The 22,387-nt window shown below is 33.1% G+C and overlaps 2 protein-coding genes across 2 annotated transcripts; both read left to right on the top strand.

Annotated features, from left to right (window-relative positions):
- The first annotated feature begins 394 nt into the window (after positions 1–394).
- Vps15 (vacuolar protein sorting 15) lies at positions 395–5,942 on the top strand. Its single transcript, XM_047063274.2, has 6 exons — positions 395–2,482; positions 2,549–2,854; positions 2,929–3,100; positions 3,158–4,729; positions 4,801–4,892; positions 4,953–5,942. The coding sequence occupies exons 1-6, from the start codon at positions 1,094–1,096 to the stop codon at positions 5,805–5,807; spliced, it is 4,386 nt and encodes a 1,461-aa protein (XP_046919230.2). The 5' UTR covers positions 395–1,093; the 3' UTR covers positions 5,808–5,942.
- A 5,619-nt stretch (positions 5,943–11,561) lies between these two features.
- Positions 11,562–22,355, top strand: LOC124499698 (uncharacterized). Its single transcript, XM_047063641.2, has 6 exons — positions 11,562–15,073; positions 15,155–15,717; positions 15,778–16,798; positions 16,861–17,567; positions 17,866–18,162; positions 18,281–22,355. Exons 1-6 carry the CDS (start codon positions 14,056–14,058, stop codon positions 21,722–21,724), a joined length of 7,050 nt encoding a protein of 2,349 aa, XP_046919597.2. The 5' UTR covers positions 11,562–14,055; the 3' UTR covers positions 21,725–22,355.
- Positions 22,356–22,387: the final 32 nt, after the last annotated feature.

Raw genomic sequence — 22,387 nt, 5'->3', positions numbered from 1 at the left:
ATGGAATTTGTTTTTTGGGAGAAAAATTCTAAAAATAAAATCGATTCGATACACGATAATCGATACTCAATTAAACAAAACAAAACAAAAAAAATTTATCGATAGAAATTCGAATCCCGAAAACCATATTTAGGATGAGTTGACAGATTTTGTGTTTGGGTTTGTGTTTATGTTTGTTTTGTTTTATTTTCAACAGATAAAATCGATTCAATTTGGTCACACACACACACACACATTTTTGTCAACTATAATTTTGACAATTGTCATGTTACGGAGGTGGATACAAATTGTTTATTTGTTAATTATCTTGGAATATTTGTTTATGGACACACACACAATTAGTGAGCAAAAAAACAAAAAAAAAAAAAAACAAAACAAATGAACTTACAAATTTTGGCCACACCGTAAATGGCTTTTTTTAACAGTCATTCAAAATGTAAACAATTTTTCCTTCAATGATGATAATGCTGATGATGATGATGATGATGATAATGACATTCAAATTAAATTAAATTATTATTATTATTATCATATATCAGAACAACGGTAAACTTTTTTCATTTCGGTTTTGTCAAACAAATCAAAAAAAAAAAATTCGTATATTAATGCCACGCGAAATGTTTATAATTTTGATGATGATAACAATTAGGTGTAGCCCATCAGGTGGAAATAGTAGCTTACAGGCTACTCGTATACAGTCATTATTCGCTTTTGTTTGTTTTTTTTAAAGAATTCACTGTTATTTTAAGACTGCGTCACTTATTTTTTTTATCAATCAATGAATTCGAGTGTTTTTTTTTGAAAAAAAAATTCAGAAATAAAATTTTCATTGTTTGTTCTTTTCCCATCATCATCATCATCATCATTATCATGAGAAATTTCATCATTTCAAATTTTTCTCTTTCTTTCATCATCATAATTTTTGTCAATTTAATTGTTTAAAAATTTTTGTGATAAACCATCAAAAAAAAACACGCCTGTTTTTTTTCATTCATCAAATTACTGTGAATGTGTTTTGCCCTTTTGTTTTCTTTTTTATTGTAGTCGATGAATTAAAACAAAAATTATCACTATTTAGTGTTGCATATGAAAAATGGGAAATCAATTGGTCAGTTCGGTCAAAACTGTTATACGACCAATCGATTATTATCTGAATGAAGTACCAGATTTCAAATATAAATGTTCATTAGGTCAAACACAATTTCTTAAAGTTGCTTTATGTGCCCATAATGAAGGTGATACAGTGGTCAAAGTACTAAGCCATGAAGATCCAAGTATTCTGCTTGAACAATATAAAAAAGATTTATTAAATCTAGCTAAATTGGCATCAAAAAATGTATCGATTGCATCATTTCGTATTGTTGAAATTCGTACAAATTTTGCCTATATGGCAAGACAATTTGTACGATATTCATTATATGATCGGCTATCTACACGACCATTTATGACTGATATTGAAAAAGCATGGATTGTTTATCAGATTTTTCGCTGTATGCAATGGTGTCATGATTTTAATATCTATCATGGTGATCTTAAATTGGAAAATATTCTTGTCACTTCCAATTTATGGGTAATCATTAGTGATTTTGCATCTTATAAACCGATACGATTACCTGAAGATAATCCAACATTTTTCAATTATTTTTTCGATACATCACGTCGTCGTTGTTGTAATATTGCACCCGAACGTTTTATATCATCGAATCATCAAAATAATAATAATAATAATAACCAAACTGACAGTATGGGTACATCATATATACAGCAACAGAATACAAACATTTTCAATCTATTCTTACAAGAAGGACAATTGACGCCGAAAATGGATATGTTTAGTTTAGGCTGTATTCTAGCTGAAATATATTCCGATAATAATCTATTCGATTTGAGCGCTATACTTAATTATAAAGATAAACGTATTGCCGATAGCCACGTAGAAGAATCATTAGAACGTATACAAAATGAAACAATGCGTAATGTTGTAAGAAATCTAATTAATATTGATCCACAACAACGATATTCATGTGAACAAGTTTTAATGGAACTTGAAAATGGATTTTTTCCAACTTATTTCAATGAACTTTATTCATTGATGGATAATCTTATACGTTTACCACCGGATGCAAAAGTGCTATACCTTTTACAGGATATTGATTATTATCTAAATCTAATCAATCAGGAAAATGCAAAAGGAACATTAATATTATTAATGGCATTAACATCATCAATTCGTAGTCTGAAACATATATTCTGTAAGATTGAAGCACAACGTCTTGTATGTAGAATGGCCATGTCATCACCGATTTTATCACCATTCATTATTGATCGTTTAATTCCATATCTAGTGCATGGCCTGACCGATTCTGATCATCGGGTACGTGGTGAATCAATCGATTCAATTACCCAATTATTAGAATATGTTGTACGACTTCCATCCAGTGATAATAATCTTTTTACCGATTATCTTATGGAAAAATTTCAGGTAATTACGATTTTAAAATTTATCAAACGATCAAAATGTTAAATTGAATAAATTTTTTTTTGACAGAAATGCATTGCCAATGAAAAGAATACATTTGTACGAATCTGTATGGCAAGAAATATTGGTCGTTTATCGAAAATTGCGTTAGATTTTCTCAATCAATACTGTGATCACAATTATGATGAAGAATTGAATTTATTGCATAAATATTTCCAGAATTTAGTATCGATTCTAATTACTGATCCAAATAATTGTGTACGACGTGTACTGTTATTAACACCACAGAATTGTTCACAATTATGTACATTTTTTGGTCGACAAAAAACCAATGATGTTATACTTAGCCATATAATTACATTTCTAAATGATAAAGTAAGAAAAACGGAAAATTAATTATAACCATTTATAAAATTCTAAAAAAAAAAAAATTTAATTTTATTTTTCAGAATGATTTCAAGTTACGAATATCATTCTTTGATAATATTGTCATTATTGCCTCCTATTTGGGCGTACAATGTTCAGCCATATTACATCCATTATTACAACATGGTCTTTGTGATGTTGAAGAAATTATTATTGCCAAAACAATTACATCGATCGCTTATCTTGTTGAACAAGGTTTGTTTTTTTGTTTTTTTTTTATAATAATAACAATTTTCCATTTAATTTTTTAAGGTTTAATCGCTAAAAATGTTATAATTGAATTATTACGAGAAATAATGCCATTAATATATCATCCAAATCGTTGGATTACAAATGCCATAATACATTTTCTTGGTAATTTACAATCACATTTACCAATGGTAGATTTGAATACAAAAGTATTGCCAATATTAACTGCATTCTTTAAGCTAAATGTAAAATGTTTTACCGTACAATTATTTCATCGTCGTTCAGTGGAACAACCGATTCCAAGACCAATATATGAAGCAATTCTTATGGCAAAAGATCAAGAAGTAATGATTTCATTTTTCAATCTTTTGGAGAAAAAATTATCATATCCTGATTATGATATATCATTATTGAAACATAATACAATCTATAAACGTCTTTTGGCTGATAATATGACACCAATTATTGAACAACAATTATTTGCATTAAGAGATTTATTCATTAAAATCTATCGTAATAAACGTAATTATCAAGCAATGATTCGAGATTCCGAAACATTAACCAATTTTATACATCGTAAACATTATGATATGGTACGTGTACATGAAGTACAATTATGTCAATCAAATCAATTCTATGATCAAACGAGTAATGGTGATGGTGATGAAACGGCATCAAGTGCCAATCAAGAATGGTTACATATGTTTGGACCAAATAATAATAATAATAATGTTCATAAAATGGATTTAATGATGTCACCATCACATCAACAACAATATGCAACAATATATACGAATCGAAAAAATGAATCAAGATTAAGGCCACATGAAATTAAAGATTTTGAACTATTATTCTATGAATGTCCACCATATATACGTGATATACAATTGTTGGAACAACACAAAAAGAATAATTTTATTCCATTTACACCTGTTATGGCTAAATACACATCGCCAATGATAAGACCAATGGGTTATCTTGTTGCACATCTTTATGAACATAAATCCAGTGTTAATCAGATGACTGCTATTTCGAAAACAAATATGTTTGTCACATGTTCAGATGATGGTTCAATTCGTCTTTGGGATCTTTGTGATGATCCATCCAGATATGTAATTAGTCGATCTCGATTTCAATTTCGGCTAGAATTTCAGAATGGATCACCGGTTAATTTTAAAGGCATCGTAAATTGTGGCCCATTTATTATTGCCTATTCAAATGATTGTCAATTACATGTGTTTGAAATAAGTGAATCACAATTAGAATTGACCTGTGCATTCAAAGTTGGTTCATTAAGAGCATCTGTACCGTTTCTAATAACATCGATTTGTACGTTAAGCGAAACAATGTTTGCCTTGTCATTATCTGATTCATGGATCTATGTTTATGATACACGTTATTTTTATACACCTTTTTTTAATGTACCCGTCATGAAAATGTCGGCGCCACCATCACATCGTGTCATCACAGCTATCGATGGTGATCCATTAGCATTGTTTGCTGCAACAGCTTTAGGTTTCATTTGTGGTTTAGATTTACGATTTCAATTGAAAATTTTTAATGTTGTTTATAATTCACGTGAACCAACACGAATCGCTCAACTGAAACATACACCAATTGGCCTTTTTACTTCAGGTTTGTCATTATTTTTTTTTTGTTTTATTTTGAATGTTTGATTGGAATTTTCTGGTCTTTTGATTCTCTAGTCTTTGGAAACTATGATGTCACACATTGGGATCTGAATCTTTTATCAAAAAATCGAATATTAACGGCATCGAATAGTATGAAAACATCTGAGGTGATTTTTTTAGAGAAATTCTGATGGCCAAAATTACTAATTCTTTTCTTATAAAATTAGCAATCATTATCATCGTCTGGTGCTGTTGTTAATGCCATATTGCCATTAATGACACAAACATCTACACAGGCAATAATTGCAGCAGGTTCTGATATGAAAATTCGTTATTGGGATCTTATGAATCCAGAACAAAGTTACATTATAAGTGATCCAATATATAAAGCATGTAATTATTGTTATATAAATAAATCATTACCAACGCTTACAAAACAACAACAACAACAACATTCACCACGTCATCCACCTATATGTTCGATGGATTCCGGTTATCATGTACAACAGTCATCAGCAACATCTTCAATAAAAATACCCGCATCATCATCAGCATCATCAACATTTAATATAATGTCATCAAACATATCATCAGCATTATCATCGACATCATCAACAACAACTATAGCCGGAACAGGAGTTGGATCTTCTCGCATTAGTACAATTGGTTCTAGTGGATATTCATCAACATTTTCAACATTATTATCATCACCAATAGCAGCAACAGCGACAACAACCACAACAACAACATCATCATCATCATCAACAACAGCAACAGCATCATCTACATTAACATCCTCTGGGGCAATAGGAAATAATATTGGTAGTAGTAGCAATAATAATAATAATAATAATTTATTACCATTAACAACATACCAAGAAATTATCCAGGAAGATGGTATATTTCGTGTTATTGAAATGGAAACATCAACAATGAATAAATATTATCAGGAACAACATCATTGTCCAATGGATCAACAATTAATGTCATTTGCACATCAAGATTCAATTACAGATTTAATCAATGTTAATCAATATCTAGTATCTTGTGGTCGTAATGGTGCCGTTAAAGTTTGGCGATAATAATTCATATATATTCGTTTTCGTATATTATATATGTTACAATCAATTTTATTTACAATTAATTAATTACACTGAATGAATCAAAAATATAACATAAAGAGATTATTATTATATTGAAGTAAAACTGAAAACAAATTTATTGTTAAATGATGATGATCAGAATTAAACAAAAAAAAAGGAAATCGAAATTACGAAAAATTAAATCATTTTTTTTGCTCATTTTCAATTTCAGCCAACAGATGGCTGTCATGTTTTTTGTTTGTTTGTTTGCAAAAAAAAACTTGTGCTTTTACACACCTAAAAGACAATCATCAATCGATTTATTATTCGTTTTTTTTGTGTTTGGTCTAATAATGATGATGATTTGTTTGAATTCGTTTGATTGTTGTCGTCGGTGTTGATATAACCAATTGCGAATTGGAAAAAAAAAATTTAGAAAAATATAGACAAGACAGAAATCAGGTTTATTTGTTTCTTGTTCGTTTTTTTTCCTTTATCATAAATTTTCTTTGAAAAAGAGTGACTATTCGTTTTTTTTCTTTGAAGATGGTGGTTGGTTGTTTGGTTGGTTGATTGTTTGTATGGTGGCCAGAACAGCAGGACACAGACAGATCAGAAAACCAAACCTGACGCATCGTTTTTTTTTTTTGTTCTCATCATCAATTTTTTTTTTGTTAATATATTTGCAAAGTCTTGTCCTATCCTGTTTTGTCCTGTCAGTTTCCTTTCTTTTTTTTCTTCTTCTTTTTCTTCTTCTTTTTCGTCTTCGTCTTCGTCTTCGTCATTGATAATCAAGAAAAAAAAGAACTAGAACCTTCAAGATGATGATGATGATGGGCTGTCCATTTTTGTAGTTGTTATTATTGTTTTGTTCTTCTTGTATATTCAATTCCCGGTTTTTTTTTGGTTGTTGTTTCTCAGGTGCAATCACACCATCATTGCCATAATCATCATCATAGACCATTGAAAAAGGCGGTACCTCTAATCTTGATTATTCTTGAAAAAAAAAATAAAGCATTTTCTTTTTCATTTCTTTTAAAAGATTTGTTTTGAATTAAAATTGTCGATGAATAATGTTGTAAATCATCATCATCATCATCATGAATCGAACAAAAACAGAATAAAAAAAAAATTTTCCATGTGCTTTGCATTCATTCAAGCATAAATATTAGATGGACATTAAGAAAGAGAGAAAAAAAAATTTGCCGGTTGTCGTTGTTGTTGTTGTTTTTTTTCTATGGAAAAAAAATTTGTAATTTACCTGACTATAATTATGACACACACACACACACACACACACACACACACACACACACACACACACACACACACACACACACACACACACACACACACACACACACGCACAACGAAAAAAAAAACGATGCATGTACACACAGGTGTATATTGTACACACACACACACACACACAGGCAGGTTTGATTGGAAAAAAAAACATACCAAAACAACACATATAGAGAACACAATTGAATTTGAGAATTGGATGTTGGCTGAGACAATCTCATCATCATCATAATAATAATAATGTGGATGTAAACAATGTGAATGAACTTGTGTTGTATATACACCATATATATATAATAATAATAATATATACAGTGTTTGTGTCTGTGTCTGTGTTTTATTCTATCGATAGAGAAATTGAGAATTCGATTTTTATGATTCTTCTCTGTTGTTGTTGTTGTTGCTGTTATTTGGTTTAATCAAACAAATTCTTTTATTTTTTTTCCCTGAATATTAATACTATTATTCCTGAGATTAGATTCGCAGTTGTTTTCTTTTTGTTTTTGTTTTGTTTTTTTGTTCGTGTCTGTGATTGCAAATGAAACTTGTTATCATTAGTTAAGGTATCCCAAAAAAAAAAAAACAAATGAGAAAAATTCTTGGAATCAATTTTTTTTTTGCTCTGTTTTGTTTTTGTTTTTATTTTGTTGAAATTCCATCTATATAGATTTTGATGAAAATTTCTCATTTTGAATTTTATGTGCGTGTTTTTTTTCCCCCAAATTCACATAAATTCCATTCCGGATTCCATTTGATTCTAAACTTGAAATGAATGGCTATTTTTGGGCACCACCATTCTTTATCTCTGTCTCTCTCTCTCTTTCTTTCTCTATCTGTGGTGCTGATTTTGATGGCCTCACATTTGGCTTTTATTGTAATTGTGCAACAACAAAAACAGAGGCCGAAACGAACGAACGAATGAACAAAAGTGAATCGGGTGGCAGCTGATTGAAAGTTCCATTATTTTTTTTTATTTTTTCCCTTTTTTCTGGTTTCCCTCATTTCAGTTTTTTTTCTATTCTGTAATACCCACACGCACATAAATTCATTGTCAGACTCCATTCATTCATTCATTCATTCAATTCTAACAATCTCAATGATTCCACTCACGATGATGATGATGATGATGATATTAACTACCATTTTGGCAATAAATATATGGACATTTTTCATTTTAATAATAAATTTTGATTAATAGAATTTATCATTTTTCATGTCCAATTATTTATTGCAAGAATAAATTTTTATTCTAAAAAATAATCTATAGCTATATATATTGTGGATGATTATGATGATACAAATAAACGGGCAACATTTTGGTAAGGGGTGTTTGTGTGTGTGTTGTCTATATTTTCTCAAATAATCATCATCATAATAAAATATATAAGAGAGAAGAATGTGTAGATAACATCATTCTTGTAATCATCATGGTGGTATGTTTCAAGATCGAACCAACCAGCCAGCCAACCAAAACAAAATCGACATTAAGCATTAGTCAATTGATTCGTAAACAATACGAGATCATCATCATCATCATCCTCAAAGAAAAAATTGTCATCAATTCAGATTTCGTTTTTATTTATTTTTTTTTTTTTTTGAGAAAAAGATCATTGAATTTTGAATTAATTTTGTGTGTGTGTGTGTGTGTGTGCGTTCGGTTGAAATTACCCAATCTCAACTTTAGCCCATGAATGAAAAAAAAAAAAATTCTAGATTCGATGTATGATGATGAAGATGATGTGTGTGGACTATTTAATTTCATTCATTTTTTTTAGAAAAAAAAAATCCGGAATAATCCAAATGAAACACACACACATTTTAAAAAAATTAAGAAACCAAATTGAAAAATCCATCGTGAAGAATCCAATTTTTTTCTTTGCCCTCATGTTTTGGCTATGACTCTCAATTCACATTAATAAATATCATCATCCAGTTCTTTAGATCAATTCTAAAAAAAAGTCTCCGTCCACTTTCCCCCTCACTACCACCACCAGTAGTCTTTTGTAGATTAAATTTAAAATAATAATATTGGACATGTGTGCGCTATATGTCGATGATGATAGTGTGTTGTTTCAAGTTTCAAAAAAAAAAAAAATTCCCAAATCGACAACGCGAATTATTATTATGGCTTGAATCTTGAAAACGTACCATCATCAAAAGAAAGAAGAAAAAAAAAATGTGAACACGGCATTGAATGCGGCATTTATTTTTGTATAGTTTCATTTGCTATAACATTAGGTTTTAGGTTATTTTTTTTTTTTTTGGATTTTCAGTCAATTCATTCATTCAATGGCAGCGCAATTGGAAAAGCTCCTCAATCATCATCATTCTGAGAAGTGTGTATATGTTCAGGGTTTGTGTACTAAACAAAAATGAAAATGGTTGGTAAATTCATAGCTCGCCATGCGGTCGTCGTCGTGTTCTCGTTTGGGTCGATATTGCAATAAACTTGAAAAATTTATATATATATATAATACAAATACAAACAAATGTAATATTTATATGGACAATTCCAATGATAGATCTCATGTATAATGTTCATATAAATATTACATATTGAGGGTCGTATAATTTTTCTTTTCGTTATTTTGTGTGCCTGTTGTTGTTGTTGTTGTATATGGCATGGCATTAATGCATTGTGCGTGTGTATTATATGTCGAAATGGTTGACAGCCACAACACACACACACACACAAACAAACAAACAAAATGTACGAAATATATAAAAGTTTGCCATTTTGTGTCTGCATGTGATAGGCTATAGCGTTTCTCAAATTTTCTTGACCGACCACCAACCATCACTGTGTTAGCATTGTGTGTACTATACTAATTTTATTGCACAAAATTGCTATTTGCGCACCACCACAGTTTGGGAAGCACTGTGATTGGCAAAGAAATAAAATTAAAAAAAAAATAGTACTGCCACTACTACGGCATAAACACATTATCATCATCAATCAAGTTGGTCGTGGTCGTCGTCGTCGTCATCATTATCGTGGGTCGGACATTTGGGGCCCCTGTTTTTTTTTATTATTTTGTGGATTTCATTTTTGTTGATGATTCAAAATATTATATTCTCTTCATGATATACACATTGTCTAAAATGGCAATAATATTGCATTATACATGAACCACTACTACTTCTTCTTCTTCATATTTTGAATGTATCGATTTTGATTGTATTGAACGCATGCGTATTATGATAACATGATTATTTTGCTTATTTCAATTCATTCGATATAAAATATGCGCGCGTTTTTTTTTTGTTTTTTTTTGTTAAGAATAATTTCATTATCCATTATGCTACTACCACAAACGATACTTTTTGTCTGTCTGTCCAAATTTCTTTGTCTTTCATTTCTGGCCTGGCGTGGGTTTTTTTTAGGTTTAGATATATTGTTGATTATAATAGATGGATACTTTGCCGTTTATAATATAATAAAATAAAACTAAAATCCATCTTAGTAAAAAAAAATTTCTTTCGTTTCGTTCATTCGATATAGTTGTTTGTTTGTTTGTTACAAAATAAAGAAAGGACCTTTCAAACAAAACGTAATCAATTATTTCCACCACCACCACCATCACCACTATCATCATTTACAACCACTACGACGACCAACAACAAAAATATATATGCACACACAATGGTCGTGCCCGAATTTTATTTCATTTTACAAGTAAAATAAAAAAAATAGAGGCTAAAAAGAGAGAGATAGAGAGAGATGGCTGGTTCAACTACGACGACGACTATGATGATGATGATGATGAAAATAAAATGGCAACAAACAACAACCAAAAAAAAAAAAAAAAAAAAAAAGACGAAAGATTGAGGCCTTATTATTATTATTATTGAGGAAAAAGGAAAGGGGACGGCTATTTTAACCCCCTGTATGTACAATTTTTTTTTGTAAATATATATATGAACGAATGAACAATTCGTAAATTGCTTTTCATTCGTTCGTTTCATGTGCGTGTGTGTGTGTGTGTGTGTGTGTATATAGCCCATTATTATTGGTTTGGTTTGGTTGGTTGGCTGTTGTTTGTTATGTTGTGGATCATACGATGAAACGACTAAATGAAATGAAATGAAATTTTCTTTCTTTCTTTCTTTTAGATTGAATTGAAATGAATTGAACTGAACTGAAAATACAAGTTTCTCTCTTTCCTTTTGATGATGATGATAATGTTGGTTGATGGTTGATGGTTGATGGTGGTGGTGGTGGTGGTTGTAGTTGGATTTTTGTTCTCATTCTCCTTTTTCTCAATACCAATATATATTTTATACTCCATTGTATGTGTGTGTGTGTCTTTTTTGAATCGTGATCTCTATCACTATCTCATTTCTAATTTTTTTTTTGTTGTTATCTCCCCTCCCACTATTGCTCGCTCTGTTTGCTTCTTGCTGCCATAATACAGACACACACAAACACACATTATATCCATCCACCATCATCATCGTTTGTCATCCACACACACACACACACAATATACAACTGAGTTTCATTTGATTTGAATTTTTTTTTCCATCATTCTCGTCGTCGTCGTGTTTTTTTTTATTTTTATTTTTACCCAATTATAAATTGTGTATATGTCCGTTTCGGCTACAATTTGAATGAAGCAGCAAAAACAAAACAAAAAAAATGAAAAAATTATATCCCTTTATACCGCTATCGGGGGTATAGCCGTCGTTGTCGTTGTTGCCGCCACCGCCATTGAATTGTGTTGCCGCTAATTTACAGTTTTTTTTTTCATTCATTCATTTCTAGTGATAATTTTGTTGATTTTTTTTTTGGTAAGCTTCTGCTTCTTCATCATCATCATCATCATCATAATGAATGGAAAAACCTAATAACACAATACAACAACAACAACAACAACAATCCTGTGACTGAATGTGGGGATATACACAATTGATATAGTTCAAATCATCATAGAATTTTAAAAAAAAAAATTTCGATTAATACATACAGACAACAACAACAACTACAAAAATTGGTTGACTGATCGATTATTATTAGATAATAATAATAATTAATATATATAATGCATGCATGTGTGTCTATGATGATGTGATAATGTGTGTGTATATATTACATCATTCTCGATATAATTATCATATGGGAGAAATTTTTTTTGTTTTTGAATCAAAAAAAAAAATTCTTCACATTGCTCATACATCAATAATCAAACGTTATTTTTTTCCGATTGTTTTCATCATTGTTGTATGCAACAAAAACATAGGAAACATGTTTTGTTTGTTTTTTTAATAAATTTTTTTTTTCTTTATTTTTGTTTCAATCATTGATTATTGATTGATTTGAAACAAAAGAAGAAGAAAAAAAATCATCACTTATAATTCATCATCATTTTATCCGATTATTATCGTTTGTTTATGTGTGTGTGTGTATGTGTGTATGTCCAAATTCATCATCATCATCACCATATCTATCCAATGAATCAATTATTGTTTCATTTTGGAATAGTTTTCATTGAATCTATTTTATTGATCATCGGTCAATCACACATTTAAAATAGCCATCGAATTATATTCATTCGATCAGTTTTGATGGCAAATATTTAACGAGTTAACTACCAAAAAAAAAAAAAAAATAAAATAAAAATAAAAATATCCAAGTAAAACTAGCTTGCTAGTTTTGTTGTTGTTGATTATTATCAACACATTTGGTTTATTGTCGACGCCGCTATTTGCTGCCTTGTGTTTATATTTACTGCTGTTGCTACCATCATCATCATCATCATCATCAACAAATATCAACATCATCATGGCTGCCATCGTAGTCGTCGTCATAGTCGCTGTTGTTCAACATCATCCTCCGTTGTTATAAGAGTAAAACGAAGCAAACAAGAAAGAAAGAAAGAAAAAATTTTTATAAACCACCAAACTTAATATCACACACAACACAACATAGAAAAAAAAGGAGAAGAAGAAAAAATTCAACAAGAACGAAGTGAAATAATAATAAAAACAAGTCAGCCAAAGCAACTCTATAAAGAACGAAGCAAAAAAAGAAAAAAAAATTTTTTTTTCCTTTTCTGCTATGGATGATGATGATGATGATGATGATTATATCACCATCAGATTGAATCATCTTGAATCACCAACCAAAATAAACATCAGACTGAATCAATTTGACTGAATATATATTATTTATATATATATGATTCATAAAACGCCCCGAACATCAGAATACAACCAGAAAACCACCTAGAGAACTAAACAAAAAAAAAAAAAACAAACCAGGCACCTCAACATCTTATTATTCGTCATTCTTCTTTGTTTTTTTGTTTGTTTTATTTGTCTGGTTTAAATTTTATTTTTTTTTCTCGTTTAATTTATATTTATTTGAATTGATAAAAAAAAACTACGATTTGTGATTGATTTCATCAATTTTGAAAATTGATTTTTATTTCTTCAGACTTAACATTAAAAGATTCAAGTGTAACTCTCTCTGTGTGTGTTTGTGTATGTGTGTAATAAGCCTAGCCAATTCATCGATCATTCGATATTTCGATGTCAACCAAAATTTCGATTTTTGTTGTTGTTGGTGATTTTAAAATGAATGATGATAATTCATTCATTTGAATTGATTCTATCTATGTATTATTTTTGTTCAAAAAGAAGAAAATAATTCCAAATTCTTTCATTCTGTGATCTGAAAATCAATTTTATATTATTAAATTAATTGTTTTGTGTATATGCATGGGAAAAAAATAAAATTGAACAACAACAACATCAACAAACAAGAAGAAGAATAAGAAGAAGTGATACCTGTAGAGCTTCTTGAAAAACAACAACTTCTTGAATCAATATATTATTATATAATTTATAATTTATAAAAGAAAAATTGGAAAATTCTTGCAAAAAAAAAAAAAGATTTGCATATGCAAAAATTGAACGAAAATTCATATTTATAATATAATAAATGGAAGAAACTGGACGTGCAACACCTGCAAGTGGTGGTGGTGGTGGCGGTGGTAGTAAACCGGCAACACCTATTCCAACACCATCACCTCCCACATCATCATCATCAATGCAAACATCGACGGCCAATCATTCATCATCGGCATCATCTCCATCGATGGTCTCGGTATCGATACCGACTTCATCATCAGCAGCCACTAGTCATCAACAGCAACAACAATCACAAACCCGTTATGGTGGCTATGGACCATATAGTGGTGGACAAATGATGCCTCCACATCCTGGTAATTTACATCATCCGAATGCTGGTCCTGTAGGTGGTGGTGGTTATCCACCACCTCCCCCACATCAACATAGTTATGGAGCACAACCACCACCTGGACCACCACCACATCATCAATCTCATCATCATCCACATCCTCATCATCCACAATATTCGCCAATGCCTCCAATGATGATGCCACCACCTAGTCAATATCCTGGCGGTGGTCCTGCTAATAGACCTCCAGTATCAAGTGGTGCACCACCAGGCGTAACACCTCCTCCCCCTCCACAACAACAGCAACAAATGCCCTCAGCATATGGAAATTATGGTCCACCTCCATCACATAGGATGTCTGGACCTCCACCACCACCACCACCAGGACTGCATCATCCACCCCCTGGATCATCAACAGGAAATATTCCACCATATTATTCAATGAGACATCCACATCCGCAAATGTCACCTCATCAACAACAACAACAGGCACAAATGAATAAAAATTATGTAGGATATCCACCACCACATCCATCAAGTGGTTATGGACCACCACCACCACCACCTGGACCACCAAATCATCATCCAAATTCTTCAATGTCACCTCATGGCCAACCTGGGGGACATCCTCTACATCCACCACCACCGCATGGACATCCACAATCAATGCCACCACAAGCGAATTCACCGGCATCAATGCTATCAGGACCAGGAGTAGGTGGCCATCATTCCCCACATCATCATCAACAACATCCAAATGGTAAGCTTTATAATAATATTCTATAATGATCATGATTCTATTCATAATATATCTTTTATTATCATCATCATCCTTGATTAGTCTATGGTACGAATGAATCTCAACAATCATCAGCAGTGGCAAATTCCGCATCACAATCTAATAATAATAATAGTATAACCAGTAATGGTGGTCATCCACAACAACAACATCATCATCATCATCATCAAAGATTACAACCGCAGCCTCCACCAATAATGGATGAAGTGAGCCAAACATCAACGGCATCATCACAGGATCGTGCCGATGATTCATGTGCTTCGGGTGATATACAATCATCATCATCATCATCAACACCACATAATAGTAATTCAAATAGTAATACAAGTACAGCGACAACAAATGTCAATAATAATAAATCGCATAATCCAAAATCTACACATCATCCATCATCACAAATGTTACATCCACAAACGCCAAATACATCGAATCTTGGATCACCAGGTGCAGCATCATTATCATCATTTCATGATGATTTTGATTCTGTATCGAGTCCAAGTTGGCCACGAACACCGGCACCATCGTCGCCGGCAATCAATAGTGGAAATAGTCAACAACAATATCCAGTTGGTGGTGATGCACATATTACTGTACATAATTCAAAGGTTTGTCGATATTCTTGATGGTCTAATTTTAATCTCGTATTTAAAAAAAAAAAATTTTAGCGGCCTGACAATGTACAAAAATTATATGAAATGTCTGATGATCCGGATCGGAAACCATTTCTGGATAAATATTTTCAATTTCTCGATGAATGTGGTACACCATTGAATCAAGTACCAACTATAAGTAAAGTACCGGTTGATCTTTATCGGCTTTATATGTTGGTCAAAGAACGTGGTGGATATCAAGATGTGACAAAGTCAAAAATGTGGAAAGATTGCGCCCAATTATGTAATATTGCCAATTCTTCAAGTGCATCATATACACTGCGAAAACAATATATGAAACATTTATTAGCATTTGAATGTAAATTCGATCTTGGAGGTATCGATGTTGGTTCGTTATTATCGGCAGCTGATGTCGCTAATGTTAATCGAAAAAAATCGACTGCACAATCAAAATTAACTAATTCTGGTCGTTCAACACCAACTACACCACGTCTTTCACCTAATGATTCACCTTCCGGTCCGATGGGTAGTGGTGGTGGTCCACCTGGTCCACCTGGATCATATCATCCTGGTCATCATCCTGGCCATCCACAACATCAAAATATGCATCCTGGATATCCGCCTCCGCCACCACCACCAGATATAGATCAAAATAATTATGGACCAAATGGACTGGGAAATGCATCTACATATCATCATCCACATTCACAACAAGGACCATACCCTCCACCCCCTCCTCATCCGGATTATCATCATCATAATTCACAACAACAAACACCATATGGTGGACCACCACCACCACCACCACCAAATACTACGGCCGGTCCAAATCATCATCATCCACATCATCCTCCCCATCATCCACATCATCCGAATAATATTGGCAATCATGAAAGTGTTAGCATCAAAGATCCATTTGCCGATGAAGATACTGTTTCATCCTCATCATCATCATCACCGGCACGAGTACCAAAATCAGCGGCCGCTGGACAACAACAACCGCCGCCACCCCCGCCACCGGGTCAATATGGACCCACAAGACAGCCACAACATTATCCAATGCCAAATACTACAGGTAAAAATATTTTATGAGTAACAAAAGCAATGTTTCTCAGACAATTATTTTTTTGTTAATAGGATCTTTTTATGGCCAAACAAGTGGTCCACCACCGAATTCAGGACCACCACCACCACATGCAAATAGTGGTTATCCTCCACCACCACCTCTTCCTGATGGTCCTCCAGCTGTGGGTCATGGTTATCCAACATCAGATCAACCACCACATTATCCACAGCGTTCAAATTCAGCCGCACCCGAAGGTGCACCACCACCACCACCAAATAGTGTTGGTGGTAATCAAAATCCATATGGATCACGTATGACTGCAGCTATGAATGGCCCGATGCATCCACATGGACCATATTATGGCCATGGATCATATGGTCCACAACAACAGCCACCATATACAACGAATGAATCGCATCCGCCACCACCATCACCAGCACGCAATTCATATGAACAACATCATAGTCAGCCTGGTGGCTATCCACCACCCCCACCCCCTGGTGGTCATCGATATCCTATGCCTAATAATGCCGGTGGACCATCCGGTCAATATCCAAATAGATCACCTTATGTACAGCCACCACCATCACAACCACATCCTCATCATAGCTCATCGAATGCAAATGTTGGTTCTGGACCACCACCAGGTCAACCGCCTACTAACAGTGGACCACCACAATCACAACAACCATATCCACCAAATAATCCTGGATCTCAAGATCCTGGTTATCCACCACCTCCGCCTCCAGCTGGTAATAAAACGGCCGAACCATATAATGTGAGTCTATCATTTTGTTTTTAATAATAGCTTTTTGTGTCCGTTTTTATTTTGTTTTGTTCAAAATTTTTGATTTTACAATTCTTTTTTTTGTTTTTTTTTATTTTTTGTTTTTGATTTTCTTTATTTTGGCCCTTGGATGCTTGCTTTTAAACATACAAATGACCAAATTCTGTTTGTGTTAATGTGCCTGTCTTGTGTATGTGTTTGTACTGTTGTTGCTGTTGTTGTCTATTTATATGGGTGTTTCTCCACCCCCCATTCTTTTGTTGAAAACCAAAAATCAACCAACTGACAGCAGAGTGCCATACGCATGCAAAGTCCACTTGCACAACGCCTATTAGCTGCTAAATTATCACAAAATTCTGCTCAAGCTGCTGCTGCTACTGCTGCTGCTTCCAATACTACCAGTGGAACAGCATCACCTGTTGTACCTACATCGGTAGCTAATAATGCTACCGGTACTGGTAATGGTGGCCAGCAATCACAACAGCAGCCAAATAATTCTACAAATGCATCCAATTCGAACAACAACAACAATACCGGCAATAGTAGCAGCAACAACAGCAATCAGAATGCAACCCATCCATCACAAGTAGGTTTTTGATTTTTCCCATTATTTTCATCATGTTTTATTTGGAATTGAATTTATTCGAATGAACAAAATATTAAAAATAAGACTATTTTACTAATTTCTGTCATTTTTTTTACAGGGATTCGCACAAAATTCATATGGACCTACGTCAAATACAAGTGGTAATAGTGGAAATGGAAGCGCAGCTAGTTCACCAACACCTCCAACCAATTCGGGTAAACCAATTACAAGTTCAGCAATGCAAGCACAAACGAATATATCATGGATGTCAACGCAACGTTATCCTCAATCAAAACGACATCCGGATTTTACTAAACAAACGCCAGATAATTCTGGTGCCAGTGGCGGTTATAGTGGATCACCATCACAGTATCCGCCTCCTCCTCCTCCTCATGGACCACCATCACAAAATTATCCGAATTCCTCATCATCTAGCAGTACACATCTACATGGTGGCCATGGTCGTAATAGTGGACCACCACCTGGATCATCTCCACCAAGTGCTGCTGCTTGGGGTGGCCGTGATAATTATCGTATGCCTGCGGGTCAACATTCAACTGGTGGTTTTTACCCTCAACATCCTGGATACCCAGGAAATTCAGCTAGTGGACCACGTGATTCGGTTCCAGGTGGTTGGCACGATCAACGTAGTGGTCCACCACCACCACCATCATCATCATCATCAACTGGATCATCATCTACGCCATCAAATGCAATGGATTCACCAATGACAACTGCACATTGGTCATCAAATCGCTATCCACCTGGTAGCGGTGGTAATTCCGGTGGGGGTTATGGTCCAGAATTCGGTCCACCTGGTTCACAACCACATTTTCCACCGGGTTCGACACATCCACCACAAGGGGGTAAAATGATGCCACCTGGACAATATGGTATGCGTAATGTACCGCCACCTACACCACAGCCACAACAAACTGCTCAACAAACAGATCAACCATCATCACGATCTAGTTTTGGTCAAATATCACATGCTAATAATGCCACTGGTAATGTTGCGAGTGGACCACATTCAATGTATCTTACGGGAGCCGGATCAAAAATGCCTCCGTCAATGATGAATTTAGCATCTCAACCGCCACCTCATCCATATGGATCTCAATATCCACCAACAGGTGGATCATATGGGCCGAGTTCCGGATCTTCTGCACATCATCATCACCACCATCATCATCATTCTGGTGCTTCTGGCCAACTAATGCGTCCACAACGTGGCAATGAATTATCACAGCAGCAGCCACCACCACCACCAACGGCCATATTTCCACCTAATTCTATCGAAGCAACTGTACCGATACCATCAAAACGACGTAAATTAATGGCCCGTGATATTGCACCGGTAGATGCATGGCGTGTTTATATGGCACTTAAATCCGGTCTTTTAGCCGAATCAACATATGCATTGGATGTATTGAATGTCATATCAAATGATGATGTTAGCCTATTATTTTTAAGTCTACCAAATATGCCTGGACTACTTGACGTTCTTCTTGAACATTATCGACGCTATCTCAATGAAATGTTTGATTCAATGTTTGATGATATTGAAATTGGCTATGAAGATCGGCAACAACGACAAAAACAAGAAAAACAATTGTCGAATGGAAATCTAAATGGTGATTCAAAATCACGACCAAATCACGTGAATTCAAATCAATTGAAATGGTATGAATTGGATCGTGATCGAAAAAATCAACAAGATGATCTATTACCAAGTGAAGATGATGATGATATTGAACAATTTCTAAATCGTAAATTTAAATTAAATGGAAGACCAAAACTTACCCTGTTCCAGGATCAAACAAATAACTATACGAATGTAACTCGAAATGGTAAAACGGTCAAAGTGAAAAAGGATAAGAATCTTTTCATTATGGATTATGATAAACGATGGGATCCAAGTGTTAATGGTTTCAGTACCGGTTATGAACATTGGCAAAAAGGTGGCGGTGAAACCACTACACATATACAATCACATATGGAACCAAAAGAAAGATATCTACGTTTTTGTCGATTGATCAAGTATAAGAATAATCATAGCAACAACAATGATGTTAATGATAATGCTGATGATGATGATGATGATGATGATGACGATGTTGAAATAGTTGTACAAAATGGTGAAAATTGTGAAAATCATCATACGAATGGACATCGATCGAAAATGGATAAAAAATATATACGAAACGATGAAAAAGTTGAAGATAATAACAGTAATGATGGCGATGATACTATTGATGATGATCAATATCCAAAAATTCATCCAACTGATCGTGAAAGATATTGGAAACGTTTACATCAACCAGATTTTGAAGATGAATCCTATGATCAAGAAGAACCAGCTGTTTGTACTGGTCGTGAATATCAAGATTCGATTAAAAGTCGATGTTTGACCGTATCGAATCTGATTAGAAATTTAACATTTGTCCCTGGAAATGATATTGAAATGTGTCGTAGTTCATGCCTTTTACTTATTCTATCACGATTGATTCTGTTACATCATGTACATGCATTGAAAAAGAAACGTAAAATTTCAGAAATTGATTGTACAAAAATTGCTGCCAATCGTTTGGATGAAGAAACAATGTTCAATTTGATAGATGAGAAAAACGATTCAGATGATCGTCGTTCAGATAAATCAGATTGTATGATGGATTCGGATGGACCAGAAAAAGAATGGTGGTGGGAAGCATTACATTTGATACGTGAAAATACAATGGTCACATTGGCTAATATCAGTGGACAATTGGATTTGTCTTCATTTCCTGAATCAATAACACTTGCCTTATTAGATGGCCTATTACATTGGGCTATTTGTCCATCATCATATGCACAGGATGCATTTCCATCTGCACCAAATACTCTATCACCACGTCGTTTAGCATATGAAGCATTGTCGAAGCTATCAATTTATGAATCAAATGTTGATCTAATATTGGCTACACCACCGTGGACAAGAATTGAAAAATTTCTTAAAAATTTAACCCGTTCACTTGTACGCAATGAAGATCAAACTATACGTGAATTTTCCATTGTTCTCATATCGAATTTTGCAACAGCCGATCCATCTGTTGTTCGTGTAATAGCATTAAGTGGTTATTCAGTATCATTATTATTAGGTTTCATTGAACAAGCCGAACAAAGTGCATTAAGTATTGCCAATGCACATGGTATACAATATTTACGTGAAAATTTTGATGCAATCGGTACAACACCTGATATGGTTAGACGTGCTGCTACAATTTTACGAACATTGGCACGTTATTCTGAAAATCATTCATTATTTATACAGCATGAACAACGTCTTTTATCATTAAGTATGTCACAAATATTGGATACATCCATATCATCAATTATAGCCGATATACTATATGAATGTTCATTTGAGACAATTATTAACTATAATAATAATAATTCTATTGTAACAAAAGAACCAAATTTATCGTCACAAGAAAATGTATTATTAAATTCTACAACAACAACAACAACAACAACAATAGCAACAGCAACAACTACTGCTACTATTAATGGTACAACTACTTGAATTTTATTTAAACAAAAAAAAACTATGCATTTTTTCAAATTCATTTTATTATATATTATAATAATATAATATGTGTAAATAACACACAAACACACACACACCCACTTTTACTTTTTTTTCTTATTTAAATATTATCTATATCTATAATATATAATTGGTCACATTATACCCAACACATTCTACCATACATTATTATAATGCATTTATAAAACTTTGCCATAAAGAACAATTATATTAATGAAAAAAAAAAATTGGAAACATCCATCCTACACACCACACCCAAACACACCCACACACACACACACACAAACACATTAATATATCAATTTTATTTTACATTCGACTGAATTTTGATCTTTGAATATTATTATTATTATTATCACTTCATCTTGATCACCTAGAGACAATACACATTTATTCAGACACTATTCTTGTATACGAATTGAAATTGAATTTTTTTTTTTTGTTCCACTTTTTTTTACTTGCTTGCTACTCGTTATATGACATCGACATACACACACACACACACTTTCTTGACTTGACTTGATATTTGATTTTTCGATTTATTAATTAATTATTATTACTTATTATTATTATTATTATTCGAATGAATTAAATTATTATAATATATTATTAATATTTGGACGAAAAAAAAATCTTGTT

The sequence above is a fragment of the Dermatophagoides farinae genome, chromosome 5 (assembly GCF_024713945.1).
Source record: "Dermatophagoides farinae isolate YC_2012a chromosome 5, ASM2471394v1, whole genome shotgun sequence".
NCBI lineage: Eukaryota > Metazoa > Arthropoda > Arachnida > Sarcoptiformes > Pyroglyphidae > Dermatophagoides > Dermatophagoides farinae.
Note: the sequence above shows the minus strand (reverse complement) of the source record. Positions and strands in the feature narration are given on the sequence as shown.